General features: G+C 46.2%; 3 protein-coding genes across 5 annotated transcripts in view; 1 reads left to right on the top strand and 2 right to left on the bottom strand.

Annotated features, from left to right (window-relative positions):
• The window catches only part of LOC146197272 (uncharacterized), a 296134-nt gene extending 284995 nt beyond the window's left edge, over positions 1 to 11139 (bottom strand). Inside the window, exon 1 of one of the 3 annotated variants that reach the window (XM_084599072.1) lies at positions 10761 to 11139. The gene's annotated coding sequence lies outside the window, so the exon portion shown is untranslated. The remainder of the gene's footprint in view (positions 1 to 10760) is intronic. The other 2 variants (XM_084599070.1, XM_084599071.1) reach the window with 2 other exon arrangements.
• Positions 11140 to 14435: 3296 nt separating this feature from the next.
• On the top strand, positions 14436 to 16953 carry Pdhb (Pyruvate dehydrogenase E1 beta subunit). Its single transcript, XM_084599064.1, has one exon. It carries the CDS (start codon positions 14719 to 14721, stop codon positions 15811 to 15813), a length of 1095 nt encoding a protein of 364 aa, XP_084455190.1. The 5' UTR covers positions 14436 to 14718; the 3' UTR covers positions 15814 to 16953.
• A 2470-nt stretch (positions 16954 to 19423) lies between these two features.
• LOC146197270 (pescadillo homolog) overlaps positions 19424 to 21209 on the bottom strand; it is a 35569-nt gene continuing 33783 nt past the window's right edge. Inside the window, exon 15 of the mRNA XM_084599063.1 lies at positions 19424 to 19531. Within this exon, the coding sequence (XP_084455189.1) occupies positions 19466 to 19531 (66 nt within the window). The 3' untranslated portion in view covers positions 19424 to 19465. The remainder of the gene's footprint in view (positions 19532 to 21209) is intronic.

Raw genomic sequence — 21209 nt, 5'->3', positions numbered from 1 at the left:
ATAGTGGAAGGCTTCTTGTTATAAGTAGACTATCTGGGGACCTTTAACGTGCGCTGACATCGTACAGCACATGTAGGTCTTCTGTCTCGCCTCCAGTTAAACGTGCCCATTTAGGCTGAATTGCGTGTGGCTGTGACGTTATCAGTGAGCGGCTGGAACACCACCACCATTTCGTTAATATATTTTGCTGCACGTCTTCATCCCGTCTCTCGCACGTTCCCGAAGAAACGCGATGTGTTGCAAAATTCATATACACTAAGGATGTGCTCGGTGACGATATGAATTCTTAAATTGGCCAAATAAAAAAAAAAAGGAGCAGCCACGTATCTGGAAACTGTGGATCGCCAAATGTCGGCTAATAATTTATGACATGCACCGGATCTTTTCATTGCACCCAGACTCTGCGCGCTATATGATCACTTAAAAAAAAAAAAAAAAAATTCCTGTTTGTGCTTCCGAAACTATATCAATTGCTGTTTTCCTGCTGCATCTTTCGTTTAAACCATCTCCTTAAAATTGTCCCAATCAATTCAATGCAGTAAGGATACAGTGATAGGCAGCTGTGTGAACGTTGTAATAATTTACTGAAAACGCCGGATAAGAGTAATCGACATTTAGGATTTCATCATTAATAGTTGCTTCACTGTAAAGATGTAAAATTATAAATAAAATCAGGAGATTTATTTCAAAACCATTATCATACTGCAATTATTGTATCTGGTCTTGCTGATTTCTCAATGTCTAGGGGGCGATCAAACTGGATGCAAATACGCCAGTGCGCACCGTAATCGACTGCCAATTCCAAATCTGCTTCATCATTATTACAATATAAACTTCGGGTTCTATTGCCGTAGAGGTTAACTTAGCATTATTTATATTTCAGCAGCACTTACAATCTCTGACAGCTGACAGTTCTACCTTCTCTTTTTTTATATTTAAATGTGCCGAAAAAGACCGTCTCTGCAGTTGTGTTAACAATTTATGCTATTCCGCCATCTAAAACAAAAAAATTATTCACATTTTCTCACCCTGTCTCCGCCAACTTATCACGAGACGTATCAACTGTCTCAGAGTTAATACACAGGCCATGATGGGACTGAAGTACTAGTGACTGAGCTGATGTGCCGGTGGGCCATCACAAAACCACGGCACACCACCCGCGGGTAAATAATTCACTCACCCTAACTTGCTACGTCAAGTAGAAAAACACTTGAATCATCCAGTTCAGGTTTGCTTCGGTAATCAGCGGTGGTCTAAGCAGCTTGCTCTGCGTGCGCTGGGGTTAGAACACTATATTCACCCTACTCTGGTCAGCCGCGGTCGGCGGCCCTTTCCAGATACGATTGCAACTCAGTACCGCTAGCAGCGCTTCCAGCTTTTCCGTCTCCCTGTATTTAGAGCATCACGTGAACGAGCGCATGTGCGACTCCGCACGCCGCACAAAATACATACGCACACTCCATGTACACGCACAAAACTGCTCACACGCCACCAATGCGGAGACAAATGGAGTTTTTACACGTGTGTGCGTATCCGTGGAAACAAAAGGCGTGCACGTCGGATGTGACACTCAAACAAACGCAGGAGAACGGGGGAAACGAAAAGTACCGGAGTCTGTGCATATACATGCCCCCGACAGCAGCAGAGCACATGGTGAATGTGCATACAAAGAGCGGAGATGGATTTCGACAGTTTATCGGAAACATCGGGTGGTGAACGTCACCCGCCATCTTCGGAGACCGCATGCGGGCCGCATTGTTTCACGATGCAGATGGCACCCGGAATCGATCGTCCCGGAAGGGTACGCGTGAGTGTCAGGCATCGGCGCTCGCCCTCACCCTGCCCCAATTCTGTGCAGCGCAGTTAAAAGGCCGCGAACTCCATCAACCGGAAGTTCCTACAGAGAGTTCCTAGATTAAAATCATGGACTGCCCGTTGCCTGAGTGCGGGTTGCCCGCAAGGTGCCTTGCAGATTGGCCGCCGACTGCTCCGCGGAATGTCTGCGGAGTGCGGACTAACTAAACAAAATATTCTTTGGACGAAAACGAGACAAACAAGCTCCGCGTGGTGACAAGCTCGACCGCCTCTTTTAACCCAGGCCACACACCATCCGCAAGTTGTCGACAGTCACGCATTGGAAGCTTTCTCTTTGTCGCCCACCGCTACGTTTTCTCTCCCTTGGAATACACTGTTTTCGTAGCAGCTCACCGGCTTTCTCCTCTACGCAGCTATATTTCAACCCAACTCGGTTCCGCCTGTTCATATCCGCTAGGAATGCAAATAATTCAGTTTTTCTCAGAAGTTCGAACATAGTATTTATTTATTTATTTTATTTATTTAGGAATACTGTGAATCCCGGGCGGGATCGTCACAGGCAGGGCACAAAACGCATACAAAAAGTCAGACAATATTTGGAACATGTTCAAGGACAGGGACAATCATTTAAAATCAAAGGAAGATTGCGGTCAGAAATAAACGAAGCAAGACAATGATCAGTGTACAGTAAAAAGTACAGTGAACTATTGATACATGAAAACAAAGAAAAAGGTATATGAATGGACACAGAATGGAAATAACAAAGCAATAAGGGATTAGTACAATTTGCAAGTTATCAATGTATGCTGACAAGGAAACTGTTCGGATGAACATTCATGAATTTGTGTGTAAATGATCCTCCACTAGCTTTACAAATTCATCCAGTGTTGAACTTTGTGTTATTGATGGTTTCAAGGTGTTCCACTCTCTAATTGCAAGGGGGAAAAATGATTTTTTGAAACTGTCACAATGGCAAGAAAATTCATTTATAGTCAAAGAGTGTTTATAGCGCGTGAGTCTTGTATCTTCGATGACGATTTAATTTATTTATTTATTTATTTATTTATTTATTTATTTATTTATTTATTTATTTACAAAATACTGCGGATACTGAGTCCAAGCAGGGTGGGTGAACAAGCCAATCAAGGCACAAAAGGAAACACAACACTTCAAAAAAAGACAACACAGTATAGCAGCAATTGGTTAAAACTCATGGGATAATGAGTTTGATGTATCTTTGATGGTCTCTTTCAGTGGATATGTTTTGAGTCGCCGTTTAAATTTTCTCTCGACGGCCCGCTGCGCTGTCCCCCGATTCGAAGGTAACTTTTTGCTAGCCTCCAGATATTCGCTCCAACAGGCGGCTACCGACAGCATGCAGCTATTACTTTCCTTCTGAAGGACCCCGTAGAGTTAATGCTCGTAACCTGGAGTGTCTGCCAAATGCGTGCATATAGTTTTGCTATTCTTTAGGTAAGTGATCTGGTCACATAACACGGATGTGTCTCAAAAGAATAATCCTTAATAATTTATATGTGAATGTTTTAAGCATGCCGTGTGAGATACACGAACGCCTTCCATTGGTAGCAGTGACAAACAGGTTGGAGGCCGAATAATTACCGCCACTCACTGCAAGTAGGGCAAAATATGTTGCAGGACTAGTTGGTGACGCTTAACTTTGATAAAAGTAATTCAGTGCTCAACATTTCTGAGCCGAACATATAGGTCTTTGTGCAATAGCACTGAATACCTTTATACTCAATACTCAGATGTAGCCAGCAGGCATCAGCAAACTATAATTGACTATAAAGCGTAATGTTTTTTTTTTTTTAAGTGACAGGCTCTGACTCTCTGCTCTCACTTAAAAGCAGTGGACTCCAACCCCCCTCCTCCTCCCCTTCACAGAACCTTCTTAGAATGGAACCACAGCGTTTCCGAACCAAAAACAAAACGGAAAGCGGTGCCAACATTAGTTTTTGCGCGTCTTTACGCCTGAGGGGGGGGGCAGACCTCAACGACCGCGCCGAGAAAAGACGCCGCCCCCCGTGGCATGTTCATCACCAGTGGTAATTGGCCGTTGTAGCATTAGGCCCGCTATCATATTGGCTTGGCTGCTGCTTTTATTTAACCATCGCCGAAAGAAGCATAAATCACGGAGATCCGTAAGCAAGGGATCTCTACTCTAGGCGTGGTATCCTACACAGCCCTCGGTTCCTCAATCGTAGCCATTCTCTAAGTCCCTCCAAATGACGATGCCGCAACACGACGCATAAATAAGAAATAAGTAGCCTTACCTCAGATACAGACAAATTTAACAATTTAGCCCAACGAGGGCCACATTAAAAGTGAATTTAGGTGTGCCGGTTCAAGTGTTAACAAGTTTCAGTTCATGTTATTGTTTGGTGCACCGACGGGTTCCAGTACTGAATTCTGAATTCCGAGTCTGAAGCTGAAAACCATCTAGCCCGTCTATAAATTCTTTTAAACCAGTACTGAATTATGCAGTGTTTTATCTCATGCCCTGAGCACCTGAGAATAGCTCTAGACAGTCCAATTGCGTGCAATTCTGGATGGACCCTCGCTGACATTATCGACTAGTGAGTTTTCGAAGGAACTACCTAACCGTGTTGTTCGACAGCGTTGAAGTAAAAAAAAAAAAAAAAGGTGGAGAGTCAGAAGTTTTGAGCGCACAAACTTGACTGTCCAGAAATTTCCTCTTTGCCAAAACACTGGTCAGAAAACTGACCCCCTCTTGACGCTTCTCATTCAAGTTCGCGCTGGCTTGAAGTTGATGTTATTATATTCCTCTGTACCAATCTATGCTATCATCATCATCATCATCATCATGACTATACCCACTGCAGGGCGAAGGTCTCACACATATTTCTCCAATTAACCCGGTTCTGTGCTATCAAAAAGGAGTAGCATTATTTTAAACAAACCACGTAACGGCGCAGTGTCACGTCACTGAAAGCGCCGCTTCTGATTGGTCGAGCCGCCAGTGCACGCTATTACGCGGTGAGAGCGAGACAAACTTGCGGGCAACGATTCCCAAGGACGCGGCGTCCGGGCTCCAGCGGGACGAGCGCGAAAAGCGATCGAAAGAGCGCACTGAGGGCGAGGGGGGAGGGGGCGAAGCGTCCCGCGCAACGACCAGGGGTCCCGCTGGTGACTGTCGCCGCGCGCGCCCATCGCCGCGGGGAGAGGAAAGGCGACGGTCGTTGTGACCCTTCCGTCACGCCAAGACAAAAACTGCACGGGCCCGCCGTCGACGCTGAAATCGAGTTTCCTCGAAAGGGTTGCGCGCGTTCAAACCTGAAACGTTTCTACGGGCTCCGAAACGATCTGCGCCCATCCGTCGATAACTTGGTTACGGTGGCTTCGCTCACCGGGCATGGGAAGGCACGATCGAAAAGAGCGAGAAAAAAGAAAAGAAAAAAAAAAGAACGAGAAGGAAGAATGAGGTGCGAATGGGATGCGACGGGAAAAAGATGTGCTGGGACACGGTAATGCACCGCTACGAAAAATAGAATCATATTACGGCACTAGAGAATGGAAGCCACGTCTGACCTCAAACAGAAGGAGCAACCACGGACCTGGTCTTGCATAGCGTTACACGTTTCGTGTTTTTCCTTTTTATGGAAGTATTACTTGTTCTCGTTGCTTCACTAGACTTCGCAGCTATCTGTCAAAAACCAAAATACTAGGCAAGATTCGCAGGAAGAACTAGGGGCGTGATTAAACGCTTGTCACCTACCCTATATAAAAGCTTTATGATCAGCTGAATCACCATACACTGGACGCAGTCGTCAAAGAACAGTTTTATTTCATAACTACCCTAGAGGTACAAGCAGAGCAGGCAGGGATGGAGCTCTGCAGTTAATGGTCTTTAAGAAGTACGTCCTCTCTCGAGCCTCGCCACAGACATATTGTCTCTCTCTGGCAAAAACTTTCGTCCCGAACTGCTCACTATGTATGTCGGTGGGATACTGCGGCATCTCAGACGCATTAATCGGTTCCCCGATTATTTCACCTCCTCTGAAGAGGGCTTGGAAAAGGGAAAGTGATGCCATCTTCGTCGAGGCTCCATTTCTTTCCCGTCCGTCCACTTTATCCTGAATCTTTTTGTTTTTCGACACGACATTGCAGACGGGCTGGGATGGCGATGTTGGGCCAATCGAATACTACCTCTTGCCGTGAAGAAGTTGCGGGTTTACACCCGTACGGCGTAAGCTGGCTTGCGGAAATAAATTAATTAGGATAAACTGTAGGGAAGAGCGTGGGGAAACGCGACACGAATTTGCAAGAAAATGTCGGCATATTTTTTTACGTCTCACAAATATTAATTAACACGTATTACAAAATTGTTTAATACCATCGTGGTCTCAAAACTTTAAATCTCCCTCGCCTTCAGAGGTAAGGGGGGGGGGGGGACAAAATGAGGCGCCCCCTATAAAATAAACGCGTTTTTTGGAGACTCGCAACTGCAATGAATGAGCGCGAAGCTGCCTCTTACGTATGGGCACACGTGTGAAAACGCTGTATCATTAAAACGTAACACTGCAACTGTTTTGTTATTATTCGAACTTGGTAGCTGCACTTCCAGGCTTTGCATCGCTTTTGGCTTCGCGTTTCTTATAATTTTCCCCCTTTCCTCGCAACTTTTTAATTTTTTTTATTTTAGTGTCGTAGCTGTTGCTCTTGCATTTATTCCAATCGAGTGAATATGCCACTTGCAGCGCTATCAGTTGCAATACACGAATAACTAATGTTGGACGTCATGGAGTCCTTTCTTTGCCACAACGGTTGATGGGTTGCTTGATGCTCTGCAGAGCTTTCACCGCATCTTCTTAGCTCTCTATATAAAGATCTTTTTTTTTTTTTCTTCTTTCGCTTGCGCGATCTTGCCGCATTAAAAAGCTTCTGAGCTAGTAACCAGTAAAACTACTATCTTTACTTCAGACCCCGGAGAACACTACAATGTCGCTTTTTGTGCTGCATATGCTGCCTCGCGTTGTAATAATATTCCCACATAACGCGACGAATAAAGACCCTTGAATGCTTCCATATACGTGAATACCACTATACTCCACTTAATTCAAGACGCTCTTTTTTTGTTAGGCTGTGCTACATCGAAGGGGGGAAAAAGTGGCGGGCCGAATTTCGCTCTTTTTAACCAACTTTTCACTCACCAATTAGGTTCACAAAGGAATTTCTTTCTCTGCTTAGGAAATACCAACACGTGGTCCATTTAGCTGAAATTCAAGCGACCTGATAGTGCGTTTAATTTTTAGGAGGCGCTAAAGATCGAAATGTCGTGCTTTGTCTCTTATAAAGCATTTTGCCTTGCTTTCCCGTGAATATCAATTCCATCTGCTTCCACTCGGTTACTTCCGCCCCATATATCTTGTTCGCAGCTCTCGCACTTAAGTAACAAGATGAGTGCACCTTGCAATGAGTGCACCTTGCATGAAAGGCGTACTCATTGTAATGAAGGTCGTCGAGGAATGTTATGCACAAAAACAAGATATGTCGCACCAGAGACTGGCACCGATCAATTTATAGCGTTACGAAATCACTGGAAACAAATATAATAAAAGAAATGTTTCGTAGGTGGCCTTCAATTCCCGTCGGTAATGATACGCTGACCACCGCACACGTGGCGTGCAGAAAGATGTATATGCTGCAAAAATAAAATAAGAAGAAAGTAACGCACTTATTGATCGCGACAGTCTGTTATTTTGGGGTGGTTTCAGCATGAATAAGATGCACTTGACAAAGGCTTTATAGATAGCCCGCTTCCATGGCACAACACACCGCCCGCATAAAACAACCATTTGGGAAGTGATAAAGTACGCGCGAAGCTACCACGTGTGGATTTAAGTGTCCACTACGCAAACACGGAAATAGCACAACGATACCATCCACGCCGCAGCTTTATGCGAGGCTCGGTTAACCACTGTTGCAAAAAAGGAAAAAAGAATCCCCCGCTAAACACTCGGCGTTATGCACGGGGCTTCCTTGTGGAAACAGCCGTCGAAATTCTCAGCCTGTAGTACAATATGAAAACAGTGCTGTCGCATATGTAGAGAGTTGCGAAAGAGGTAGTATAGTACATGCTATGACCCATTGCTGAAACTCTGAATGGTAATACAATGAGGCGAATAAATATAAGCGATCAAAGTCACGCTCGTCACACACCTCACCATTATACCACCGAAACATTATCGTGGCGGGATTTGCGGTGGCGGTGAAGTAACGTAGGAAAGCTAAGGCGCGAAACACAAGACAGCGCCGGTGTGCAGAACCATGTCCTGCCGCTAATATTTGGTCACGTTTATGCGTCGTACATTCACGCTCAGATTACTCACTGCATCAGCATTGCACTCACACTATTTCAATCGACAAGGCAGTATTTACTTACAAAAGAAACGAATGTCACGTGTAAGTTAAAGGCAGTATACCACACGAGCTTTTCATCGAGGAGACGGCGGGAAAAAGAGCAGTGAGTAGAGCTGACACAACCACAGGCAGAAAAATGAACCAGACGATGCATTAGTTTACGCATTAATGTGCCACACAATAATGACAGGCCAATGATACAAGCAGTGAAGCACTAGAGACTACAGCTGTGACGTGTGCGCGTGACATAACCCAGCAGTTACGCTGGGTTCGAATCCCGGTGCCGCCGCGGGCACTGACCCTTTAGTGGCCTTTGCCAAACCTGCCCCTAGAGGAAATAAAATTCATCGTCATCCTGAGCATCATGTATAATCGAGTCAGTGTTACATAGAAGCGCACACCTACCATTTCATTTGTGGCATGCGGCATGCCAGCCAGCACCAATTTTAAAAGTGCCCTAAGCGATTCGATTACTTACGATATAGGCGCCTAGCGTTGATTTGTGTGATTTTGCGACTGTTGGTCGTGTACGCCCTGCCCTGGCAGGTAATCCATTACCTGCCGCGCCACCGCGACTTGCCTAGCAGCGTTCACGTTGCTCTGCAATAGTACTCTAACACAAGCGATAACCTAGCTCGGGCATGGGAATGCAAAACAATCGGCAGCAGCATAAGGAACACAACGCATTTTGGCGCTCGATCTCGGACGATCAGGCACGGAAGGCGATGCGCTAATAACGAGTTCGCTATGGCAAGCATCATGCCGTGCACGCGCACGACAATCGTTGCAAGGTGCGAAATAAAAGTTGATTGTGATTCCGGCCTCGATCGACGCGGTCTTTTTTCCGCACCAAAGATAAAATATTCAGGAGATCGTGCAGATCTATTTAAATACCGACACGAACAAGAGCATCGCCTACTTAGTTGACACCAGAGTGTGGCTTCGACACGGGCTCTGACAGGTTTTGGATTAGACGCTACTAGTCATTGCATTCAAATCCGTCTGTTAAACATAAGTTAAGCAGAGAGCAGACTCATCATGGCAGGAAGTCCTGCTCCTCCGGACTGCACACCTGCAATAGTAGAGCGTGGGCAGGTCTTCGCTATACGCAGCCAGGGATAACGGAAGCTATTGTTCGGTTATCCAAGCATTAAGAAAACTACAAAGATGGAACGAACCGCGCACAACACGCCCGACCGCGTTTAGATGCATGCCAGCCCGATGGTTACGCCGTGTCGGCTGGAATAGCAACTCACGAAGCCAAAGTAGGCGCCCGATCAAGATCCCCCTGCGCGAAGCCCCGACCGCGACGCTGGCTGCTGCACGGAGGATGATTCCTTATCCACATCTCGTCAAACACCAACTGCATGGTTCGAACATGTCGGGCGATTCCCAGACAAGCCTCAAAGCTAGCAATCACAGGGTTGTAGAAGCGTTTGTATCCACCCCAGAACATGAAATTGACATGTTTATTACAGCGGAAAATGGCCGCAGAAGGAGTGTCAATCAAGGGCCACCTACTTTATTAGAAAGCACATGTCTAAAAAGAATGGAAACAACACGCATCGTTCCTCCCCATGCAATGCACTGTCGTGAACAGTACTGCAAGTGTTTTGCGACTGTCCGTCTAAAAGCTTGGAGGTTCGCATCTGTCACATTAGCACGACAATATCAGTTTACAGTTTAGGTCAAGCGACCCGGTCACTTTCGCAGTGGAAGCGAAGATGCTGATAAGAACCACTTCGGGCTGAAATCAGGTGATCCCACATTTCGTAAGCAGGGACGGCAATCAGTGGGCCATCGCACAGGTCTTGAATACGCGATATGGCATGTAATGTGCGAGTGATGTATTCCAATATATGCGGTAGGCGAACTTCACCGAACTCTTAATGTGTCGAGGCTGTGGGCAGATGCTCGTATACAGTATGTATACGCCTTCTCCTACGGCTCCTATTTCTGTGGGCGTACACTCCGCCATGTCCAGCAGTCGTGACGATTGCACTGCGCTGCGGAAATCATAGCCACGGCCGCTCGATGGAAGCGCACTAGGTCGTGGCATAGCATTCGCGCAGCAGATTGAAAAATAAAAACTAAACTTTGAAACTTAAAATCTGCACTCTCGAATAGGTTCACGTAGCTATATATCGGTTCTTCTGCGACTCTTCAAACAGTGCGAAGTTTCAGCGAAACTAGGTGAGCTAAATTTTGTGCCCGACCTTGCTTGTTCCCACAAGACTCGCGATCCGGCTTTTACAACAGAGTCCTGAAATCGAATGTAGGGTCTGCGGACATGCTTTACCAGCCAAGCTCGCATCTAGTTGTGTATAAGTCTTTTTTGCGAGCAGCGCACCGGCGTTGACAGAGCCGACACGTACATCGTCGCCCAGTTGTGCAGCCGCAGACAGCTGCCATCCGCACGGGTCGCGGGTCTATTCGCGGTGAGCCAGGCGCTGTGACATTTGTAGAGAGTTGGAGGAGGAAAAAAAAGAAGGGGAAAGAGAAAAGCGGGTGACCGCCGCGTGAGTTCCATGCACGCAACTGACCGTGTTTGCAAGCATCCGACGAGCACGAGGGCTGCTCCAGCCGCCGGAGCGCCGCTACACCTCCGTAAATCCAGGCACGCGGGAGAGAAAAGTTTGCTCGCTCAGAGGGCTTCTTCTTCGCAGTCGTCGCACAACACCACCATCCCGGCGCTCGCCGGCACTCACGTCGCGCGCGCACGTCGTCGTCGGAGCGAGGGTTTTGCGCCGTCTGTGGAAGGGGGCCGGTTCCGCGCTGCCGCCGCCGCTCAAGCCAACGCTGCCGACGCTCAAGCCACTCGCACGCACGTTAGCACGCACAGACGCCGGCGCGCGCCGCACAGTCGCCGTAGCCGCTCGCTTGCTCGCTCGCCCCTCGGCAGCGCTGCCAGCGCTGCTCGGAGGAGGAGAAGCAAAAAGTGGGAAAGGCGTGCTGCTCTCTCCCATTTCTTGCGCGGTGCGCGGGGCCTGAACTCTGGAACTGCGCACGAACTGGTGGACGCTCCGCGGCTCCAAGCGCGGACTACTGTGTCGCGAACTGCGCCTGCACTTAGGATGCCCCAGTTCATTTTTTCTCTGAATTACGTCATCGATATCGTCATCAACATCATCAGGCATCAGCCTAACGATGCCTTTGCGACCGATCACCTATCAACTCTGTCCTGAACTTGCTGCGACCACTTTATCCGCTTCAAGGGAGCTCCCTTGATTGTCATCGGTGTTTTCACGACAAAATGCTGACCTGCTACTGCTACTGCAGCAGAACTGATTAAAATTCCACTGGCAAAGGCACATTTATAACCACTTTTTGAGAGGGTTGGCCCATTTGATTTATGCATTTTTGGACATTTCTTTTTTGTCGGAAGTACGGATATGACCATACATTTAACCTATGGAGAATTTTTCGCCTCGCAGAATGACGACCTTCTCAACCCCGCCTCCTTAAACCCGCCCTTGACTCATCTTGCAGTAAGCTTGCAGTGATATATGATAGTAACAGAGGTGCGAGCATCAACAGTATTTAAAATATCTGCTGTTATTTGTAATACTATTTGGCCCATTATTTTTACCCGTTTTGCATAGGACTATCTGGACACACCAAGGCAGTCTTAGCTTTGGATCTCTCCAAAGCTTTTGATCGCATCGAACATCAGGCGATCATTACTGCCTTACATTGAATTATAGATGCACGAACGTACACCTACGTTCGAGCATTCTTCACTGACCGCATGCTGAGATACAGTTCGGCCCTCTTTCATCCTCCTAATGCACGCTTCAGAGTGTCGGCACCCCGTAAGGGTCCGTCCTCTCTCCCTTCTTGTTTAACATCACCCTATTCCCTCTCACCCGAAAACTGTCAGATATCCCCAATCTAAAACACACCCTCTATGTCGACAACATCACGCTGTGGACCACTCACGGCAGTAATGGCGGTATAGAAGACACCTTACAGGAAGCAGCTACCCAGATCGAAAATTACGCAAGGAGCATCGGACTGTCCTGCTCTCCAGATAAGTACGAACTGCTGCTCATCCGCCCCAAGAACCGCCACTCCCCCGCTCCCCTATTACTATCGAACTGAATGGGAGCTCAGTACCGGAGGTTGAATCCCTCCGCGTACTGGGCCTACACTTCCAGGGCAATGGTAAAAACCCCACCCTCCTAAAGAAACTCAGGCAGGTTGCAGGCGCGATATCACACCTCATCCGCATAGTTTCAGGCCACCATGGGCATGAAGGAGCGCGACCTTTGTCATCTCATCCATGCCTTCGTCCTCAGCCGTGTGCTTTACACTACTCCGTACCTACAACTGTACAAACACGACATAAACGCTTTGAATGCCTTCATTCACCTTCCCCTCAACACATCCACAGACCGATTGCTAAGCCTGAGTCTACACAACAGGATTGGGGAGCTCGTGGAGGCCCACCTACAGGCCCAATACATCACTCTCGCAAATATCCACTGGACGGTATATATTAGACTCCCTTGGAATCAGGATACCGGCTAATGACGCAACCCTTTTCTCCATCCCTCGATACATTCACCTACAACTACTTATCAAACCCCTCCCGAAAAATATACATCCATCCTACCATGATCAGCACCGCAGAGCCCGTGCAAAAGAGCTCCACCGATATTATGGCGGTGAGTAGGGCGCCGTAAGGGTGGACGCTCATCTCCTCTCATCACATTACCTCTCCCCTCAGACGACACCTCCCCGGAAGCTGCAGAGGAAGCCGCCATTGCAATAGCCATAACCCGCGCGGAAGCGCATTATACATCTTAACAGATTCAAAAACAGCGATTCTAAATTTGGTACGAGGTGCGAGTCCATGTCCCTGCTTTTAGCATACTAGGCTCGCCCAATGCACCCCCCCCCCCCCCCCCCCCCCCCGCCATGTAGAGCTGATATAGGTGACTGCGCACTCCGGCAACTCCGGAAACGAGACTGTCAACCTTTTAGCTTGAGATTATTTAAGCCGGGTTCAGGTGGCCTCTATGCGGGATTTAGGAAGGAGCGCATGCACTCGTTCAGCGAGTTGACGCAGGCCTACAGAGCCTGGTGCCAGCTCTACACCCCACCCCACTCCTCCCTAAACAATAAACAAGCAACGCTATGGCGCAGACTGCAAACACACACTCTTCCTTCACCCCTAATTCTACCCCACTACCGTCCCTCTTTCCCCACTCCTGCCTGTACCCTTTGCCCAGAACCATTTGCCTCTTCCCTCATAATCCTCTCCCTCTGTGCGACGGACCCTCCTCCGCCGGGCCTAGAGCACTTGAAGACCTGGCAGGACTGAGAGACCCTGCTGCGCTCGGACTTTTCCTGCTCTCATGCTGTCCTTTAACTACTCTCCTTGACCTCAAGTTGCACGCACTCTTCCCACTAATACCCCTGTCACACGGACAGTTTCGATCCTCATTGAACTCGATCTCCATTCAAATCAATGCAGATCGAGGTTGTCACACGGCAACTTTCAAGTGCAATCGAGCTCGAGCCTACTTGACTTCAAGCTGCTTCCTCAATCGATCTTGAGATTTCAAGCACACTCGAAAACGGTCGTCGAGACCCGCGTAGCGCATACGAGGAAAATTTCTCAATGCTCATTGAAAACGCCGTGTAGCATGGGATGCATCAATCCTTCTTGAAAACCTCAATGCAGATCGAGTTCAGTGAGGATCGAAAGTGACCGTGTGACAGAGGTACAAGGTTATCTCCTTCATTTGGTTCTGTTACACGCATGCACACGATATGTCGCGTGCTAGTAAACACATTTTTTTTTCCTTTTCAGTAGTGACATCTATATGATTCAACAAATGAAGGACACCGTTGTGGAGAGCTCCGAAAATTTCGACAACCTGTGGTTCTTTAACGTGCACTTACATCGCGCAGTATATGAGTGCCCTGCTTCTCGCCTCCATCGAAAAACGGCCGCCGCGGCCGGGATCTAATCCGGCGTCTGAGTTCAGCAGTCTGGCGCCCTAACAACTGAGCCACCGCGGCGGGACGATGTAGGCTGTAGTTTTAACAGATCATAAAAAACTCTGATCTAACCAGTTCGGTTCATGTTTGTTTTAACTAGTTTGGATGAGATAGCGCATTAAACCCAATTTACCTAATCAAATCTTCGCGCCATAGTGGCGTAATTTGCAAGTGCTGCCCTCCCATGGCAGTCTTTGACATCTGGCCAGGAAGTTCGCTGGGGGCGACCATATTTATTCGCGTGCATTTGGCCGATCGTCGCGTGTGAAACTCCGTCTGCTTGGGAAACCGACCTGTCGCGCCTTTTAGCGTTGTCTTGTTCATCTACGTAGCTTTATTCAGTATGGTGCACTTTAATTATTGCAGGTTTTAGCTTGTGTTGTGGTTACCCGGAGGACAAACTCAGCTACACGCCGGTGAACATCCGATTCACGTCCTCACGCCGACCTTGCCTTCGATCAGTTTGGCCCACTTCAGCTCTAGTGCATCGAAATGGCTTCGACGCGTAGCATGTTCAAGAGTGTCAGCACGAAGCTGAAGTGGCACATGTTAATTTCGGGCCGTCGTTCACTGTCCACGTCTCGGGTGCTGGGCGCCCAGCTCACTGTCCGCGACGCCCTCAACTCGGCCATGGATGAGGAGATGGAGCGCGATGAGCGGGTTTTCCTAATCGGCGAAGAAGTGGCCATGTACGACGGTGCGTACAAGGTGAGCCGAGGCCTGTGGAAGAAGTACGGCGACAAACGTGTGGTCGACACTCCTATTACCGAGATGGGTTTCGCCGGCATAGCTGTCGGTGCCGCCTTCGCAGGTTTGAGGCCCATTTGCGAGTTCATGACCTTCAATTTTGCCATGCAAGCCATTGATCAGGTCATTAACTCGGCCGGAAAGACCTTCTACATGTCTGCAGGCAACATCGCAGTTCCTATCGTGTTCCGAGGACCCAACGGTAACGCTGCCGGCGTAGCCGCTCAACACTCGCAGTGCTACGCGGCTTGGTACGGTCACTGCCCTGGCCTCAAAGTTATCTCGCCGTACAGCGCCGAAGATTGCAAAGGTCTCCTCAAATCCGCCATCCGAGACCCAGACCCCGTTGTATTCCTAGAAAATGAGCTCATGTACGGCCACGCGTTTGAAGTCTCGGACGAAGTAAAGAGCAAGGACTTTCTGCTTCCCATCGGCAAAGCCAAAGTCGAGCGACCAGGAACACACGTCACCCTAGTGTCTCATTCAAAAGCAGTTGGTACATGTCTAGACGCTGCTAAACAGCTGGCGAGCCAGGGCATCGAGTGCGAGGTGATCAATCTCCGCAGCATCCGGCCTCTCGACGAAGAAGCCATACAGGCGTCTGTCATGAAAACCAACCGGCTCGTCACTGTAGAGAATGGGTGGCCGCACTTCGGTGTTGGAGCCGAGATCTGCGCCAGCATCGTCGAGAGTCCAGCCTTCGACTATCTTGATGCGCCGGTCATCCGGGTAACGGGCGCCGACGTGCCAATGCCCTACGCAGTTACCCTCGAAAACGAGTCTGTGCCCACAGAAGCACATGTTGTGATGGCCGTCAAAAAGCTGTTGAACGTGCAGTGAAGTGGTTGAGAACGGTCGAACTCTCCTCAGCAGCCTGCAGTTGATCCACTGTTGTTTTTTTGGCTAGTTATTCTCCCATCGGTATAAAGGCTTCAGAGCATACGTCCTCAACCTTTTATGTGCAGATCTCCTATGTGCCATTTTCTGTGAAGGTTGACTGCTGGACTCTTCACGTAGTGTTCTTCAAAGTTGCTGCCCGGTTGTTTTCTGTGGCGGTGCGGACTGCTCGCAGTTCACACTATCGATCCGTTATTAGTGGTTGTGTTGAGCATTTTGTGGGAAGTGTGGATTTCGTCATGCTGCTTACCTCCACTGGTTAGAATGTGTGCCCCCAAGGAATAAAAAAAAAATTACTCTCAACTGATCAACTGAAGAGACTGCACAACATGCCTGACCTTACAAACAGGTGCAGCTTGTATTGGTTGATGTTGCAGCTGATAAAATGCATGATCACTGTCGGGCTTCGTCAAATGGTCATTTATGAAGTGTGGGGAATGCTTAATATTTGCTTCAGAATCGTGAAATAGAAGCAGCTTTGTATACTCATGTTCAGTAGTTTTCTTCATGTGTGCAATAAGCATTCCTCAATATTTGAATTGCCAGAAGCAGTACGTGCTTGAATTGATGCCATGTCATTGCTGCGATTGTTTAGTCAATATGAAATTCAGTGTTGCAAAGAAAAGGGCTTAACACTGAAACTTATTATGTACACTTCATTTTAACTATGATCATTTGGAGCTTTCCAGCTTCTAGCTGCCTTTTAAATGGAGTAGCCTTTCAGTGTTGAATTGTGGCTGGACATATGCATCCAAGAAGCCTTGTTAGGCAGCAAGCTGAAGTGCAGATCATGGAGCATTAGGATGTTAATGCTATGGCATTGTAAGCAGCATTCTTAGAAAAACGATCAAAATTATGTCATGGTGACCTATGTGGCGCTGTGGTGCAATTGCTGCACCACCTCCGATCCAGTTTTGTTTTTTTGTTTTTCCTGAATCTATCCACAGGCATTTTCCTCAACAGCCCTGAAGCCTGCAACTCGGGTCTGAAAGCATTTTACAAAATGCACACATAAAAATGGTGCTTTTTTGTTTACTCTCTTGTACCTATAAATTAAAACGCTTTACAGTTCTCGCTCCCGAATACTGGCTTGCTTTGTTCATTTCCATGTGTATATAATTTCTTTTCTCATCATTAAACGGTACAATACGCATAAAAAGCACAAAACTGCCATCATTTAAGGCAAACCAAGTTTTTCTCGATGGGATATAAAAGATACTTTTAAGTCGAGTGAGTATCCACAATCTCATAACTTCAGATCTCTCTGAAAGCAGAAAAGGGCCCAAATTACAGACTGATCGCATCATAAAAACTCTCACAAACCTATCAATTAGCCCTACTGCTGCTGGTCAACACGTTCGCTACCAGAATCAACCAAGCGCAGCCAAAATAAAACGGAGCGCACTTGTGTTTGCAAATTTCTCACGCTTTCTGTAGAGGAGGTACGATGCTTACTTAGTGCATATGCTAGTGCACCAGCAACACATGCCAATAAATGCATAAATAACTCCTGACATTCTGATGCGCTAGAAAAATCTTTGTCACTCGGGCATGCTCTACAATATTATAGCCAGGACTGTACAACCATTTATAACTTTGCAATGAGGTTTTTAGAACACTCGCGCAGATTGTGAGAATGCAGCCATATAAGAGTACCAGTTGCAGTCAGCTGGAGCAAGCAGGAGTATGTTTCAATACTTTCAATGCCAAATGTCGCTACAAAAAGAAACTACTAGGAAAGCAGAGGGTATATTCGTGGTAAATTGTACTACGAAGTAACTTCTCGAATAATGGAAATACATAAAAAGTTTGTTAGAAAGCTGCACATGAAAAAACGCTGATCACAAATCTGTCACACTACATTAGCAATGTATTGGTGCCTGAATACCTTCACCGCAGGGCAAAACCATCTCCCATGCAGTACTTCCAATTAACCCGATCCTGTGCCAGCACCATTTACTTGGTCCCCACAAACTTTCTAATCTCACCCGCCCACCTAACTTATAGAAGCCCCTGCTGCACTTTCCTCCTCAGAATTCACTCTGTAATCCCTTTAGCAACAATCGATTATCTTGCCTTTGCATTACATGCCCTCCCATGCACATTCCTTCTTGATTTTTACTCCAGTGTCATTAACTTGCATCTGTTTCCTGACCCACTAGCTTTTACTACTTTACTAAGCCCTTTCCATGCTTCATATAAATCGGCAAAATTCAAAATACAGCAGAAGCACTTTTCCAATGTCTTGCGCCTATTGACAATTATGAACTGGCCACTGACATGGCACACTCTAGCTCACTTAGATCCAGTTGCTCAGTAGCATGCAACTGGCCTGTTCTCTATGGCTGTTTTACGAGTTCCTTTCAGTGTAGAAAAAATTGTTAAAATGATGCTTCCTGATGACCTTCAGACCTGATCATCTTCAGACTTGCATAGGCTGCAAATAGTATTAAACATTATTTATTATTTACATTTCCTGCAGTGCCAAGAAGTCACTGTAGCCAAGATCCTGTGGTAGAAAATCAAAAATTTCGCGGATGAAGAACAAAGAATTTGCAAAATTGTGTGGGAGGCATAAAATTATGCTTCAGAATGCACCCCACATTATAGTATTCAGAATTACTATTGCGAACAATTTTTTTTTTATCCTCGAGCGCTTCAGCCTGACTAAAATGACTTTTACCAACAAGCTCAGAAAAGCCGCTAGGAGAAGCCAGCATTTCAATGAACTTGGAGCAAAGGACATAGAGTCCAATTACAAAGAAAGTAGCTATGGATATAGAAAGAAGACGGTAAGGGTTGTTTAGAAAGAGATGGAACTGGCAGAATTGCGTGCAGTAAGGAAAGTAAAGAACAGCAAAAGGGTGCAGTATGGGGCAGCTGGAAACAACAAGTAGTGGTGGCATGACAGTGACTGTTGTCGCTGCTGTATGAGAGGCTGCATGCATTAAAGTATGGAAGGTTTTGTTTCACCCGCTTGTGGTACGCGCAGCTGAAGAGTGGTTTGAAATATCATCATCCTATCCATTGCTTGCATATTTAAGTGAGCCGTTAGCATTTTCTTGGTGGAACTTCTGTTGTAGTTGGCTTCAACAGTTTGAGATTTCATTACAATCGGAACAAAAATTAAATTTCCCTCAATCCCTCAAGCTCCCCCTTGCATTGTACTAGTGGAAACAAGGTAAAATAGTAAGTTTCCCATCATACTGTCCTTCCTACTGATGTCCGCAACAACAGCATAAAAATATAATGTCGTTTCCAACACACAATTCCGCAAAAAATGCCCAAACCTGCAATTTTCCACACAACCGCAGGAAACTAGGGGCCTTAACTGCAGCTACATATGGAATGCAAATACCTGACTCACATTCACCTCACGAGAAAATATGCGAGCTGAACTAATTAGATAATTGTCAGACATCCAGAGCTATTCCATAATATGTCCACTTTCTTTACAAGCTTTGTTCGACTCAGCAGTGGCAACTTCAACATTGGATGACCCAGTGTGTATGTGCACTGCAGTACTTCTATATCAGTAAAGAGACCACACCACTCATGTAGTCCAGTGCTATATTACAAAAATAACTCCAGGGAATCATTTCTTTTTTGCCTTCTTTGTTGTTTTCTTAATCTCTTCTCTCTTCTGCTTCAATGCTGCAGCCTGCACAAGGAAGCAAAAACAGCCGATATAAGTGATAGCCATGGAAAAAAAAAAAAAGTACATTTGACAACAGATCTTACTCTAGCTGGCAACATGTTGATCATCAGTTCTGTTGCCTAGTACAGTATTAAGCACCTAATGCCTTAAACTGCTTAATGCCATTACTTTTGTGGCCGGTGCTACACAAAGAGATCTAATGTCATTTAACTTTTTGATGATGATGATGACATACCATTTTCATAAATAAGCTGCAAAGGATATAACACTCTTTTTATTCGTTGAAGTTGTTTTCAGTGTTAGACAAATATAAAAATAAAGGTATTTACTTGGCAATGGTGTTCATTCATAGCAAACAGACGACTAGGTACAAGCAAAGTACTAGCCAACAAGTGCCGCTTGCGGTCACATTCGTTCACAGCAGTGAAATGTTGCAACAAAGATGCTGATTTGAACTAGGTATTATGAATATATTCTTTTTAGACAATACCCTTAACAGGAACGAGTTGGTCATACGTATATATAAACAAACTAACAACCAGATTAGCACACCGGCTGAATCAGACAAATGACACAATGGCATAATTGCAGAATTGACAGGGGTCATTAGTATAACAAGACATGTCATGAGTTTACGATGAAAATGAAAAATCTTGCCTCACATTATTAGGACCGAGCCCCCCTATTTCCAGGAACGAAGATTTATAGTTTTATAATTTTGATTTTAAAATCACGTAAAACAATAAAATGTCATTTTTGGTGCAACCCTCCCACTACCAATGTGCACTCAATGATCACAGTTTCTAGCACAAGAGCATATAAAAAACCAGGCGATACGCTGTAGAGCAAAAAATTCTCAGCAAAAATCGTTTCTACAACGTTTAAAACAAAACTGTTGTGGAATCAAGCACCTTAGACAGCAAGATTTCTGTTGCAGCTCAGCATTATACTTAGAAAAGAGGAAGAGAAAGTTTTTGTATGGTAAAATCCATTGGAGAAGGTAACTTCACCCAAAATTCTGCTTACAGAAAGTGCCCATCGAAGCCGGCAAGTGATAAAGATTAAGGCGGCATAATGTAGGCACATTAGATAAGCCACTAAAATTTTTTGCGCAACTAAGGCAAGGCTAAGGCTGTTTTTTCATCATGACTGAATGTTGTAGCAGAGGCATCGAGCAATGTAACAAAGCCTTATACAGACATTGCAGGCACGATAACTGCAGGACAAAGCAGCACTTGATGCTCTCATTAATGTAATGACTGTGGATAAATCGATGGTTTCAGGCCAAGCTGGACGAAACAGGTGCACCAACAGGTCTTATGGAAATGTCATGCACGGTCATCAAGGCAGCAGACTACAGTGCAGTCCACTTATAATGATACAGGATATAGCGATATATCGCTTATAACAATCAAATTCTTTAGATTTAGCATTTTTCCCATTGCCCCTATGTAAATATAAACCAGATATAACGATCGATTATCGGCGGTACATCGGATACAACGATAGCTTTATCGCCGCCTTGTAGGTGTTTACCACAAAAAATTTGACTGAATATTCAATAAAAGATAAAATATTAAGAAGACAATGACGTGAAAACTCTACATATGCGGCGAAAACGGAAGGAAATGAGCACTATCATCATTGCAATTGCAGCCGCGCAAAGGGTGCTGCTGTGGCC

This window comes from Amblyomma maculatum, chromosome 3 (assembly GCF_055883805.1).
Source record: "Amblyomma maculatum isolate TAMU_Amacu chromosome 3, ASM5588380v1, whole genome shotgun sequence".
Lineage (NCBI taxonomy): Eukaryota > Metazoa > Arthropoda > Arachnida > Ixodida > Ixodidae > Amblyomma > Amblyomma maculatum.
Note: the sequence above shows the minus strand (reverse complement) of the source record. Positions and strands in the feature narration are given on the sequence as shown.

Excerpts from the sequence above, each read along its gene's own strand:
- Pdhb (XM_084599064.1), top strand. The coding sequence starts at position 14,719 with ATGGCTTCGACGCGTAGCATGTTCAAGAGTGTCAGCACGAAGCTGAAG.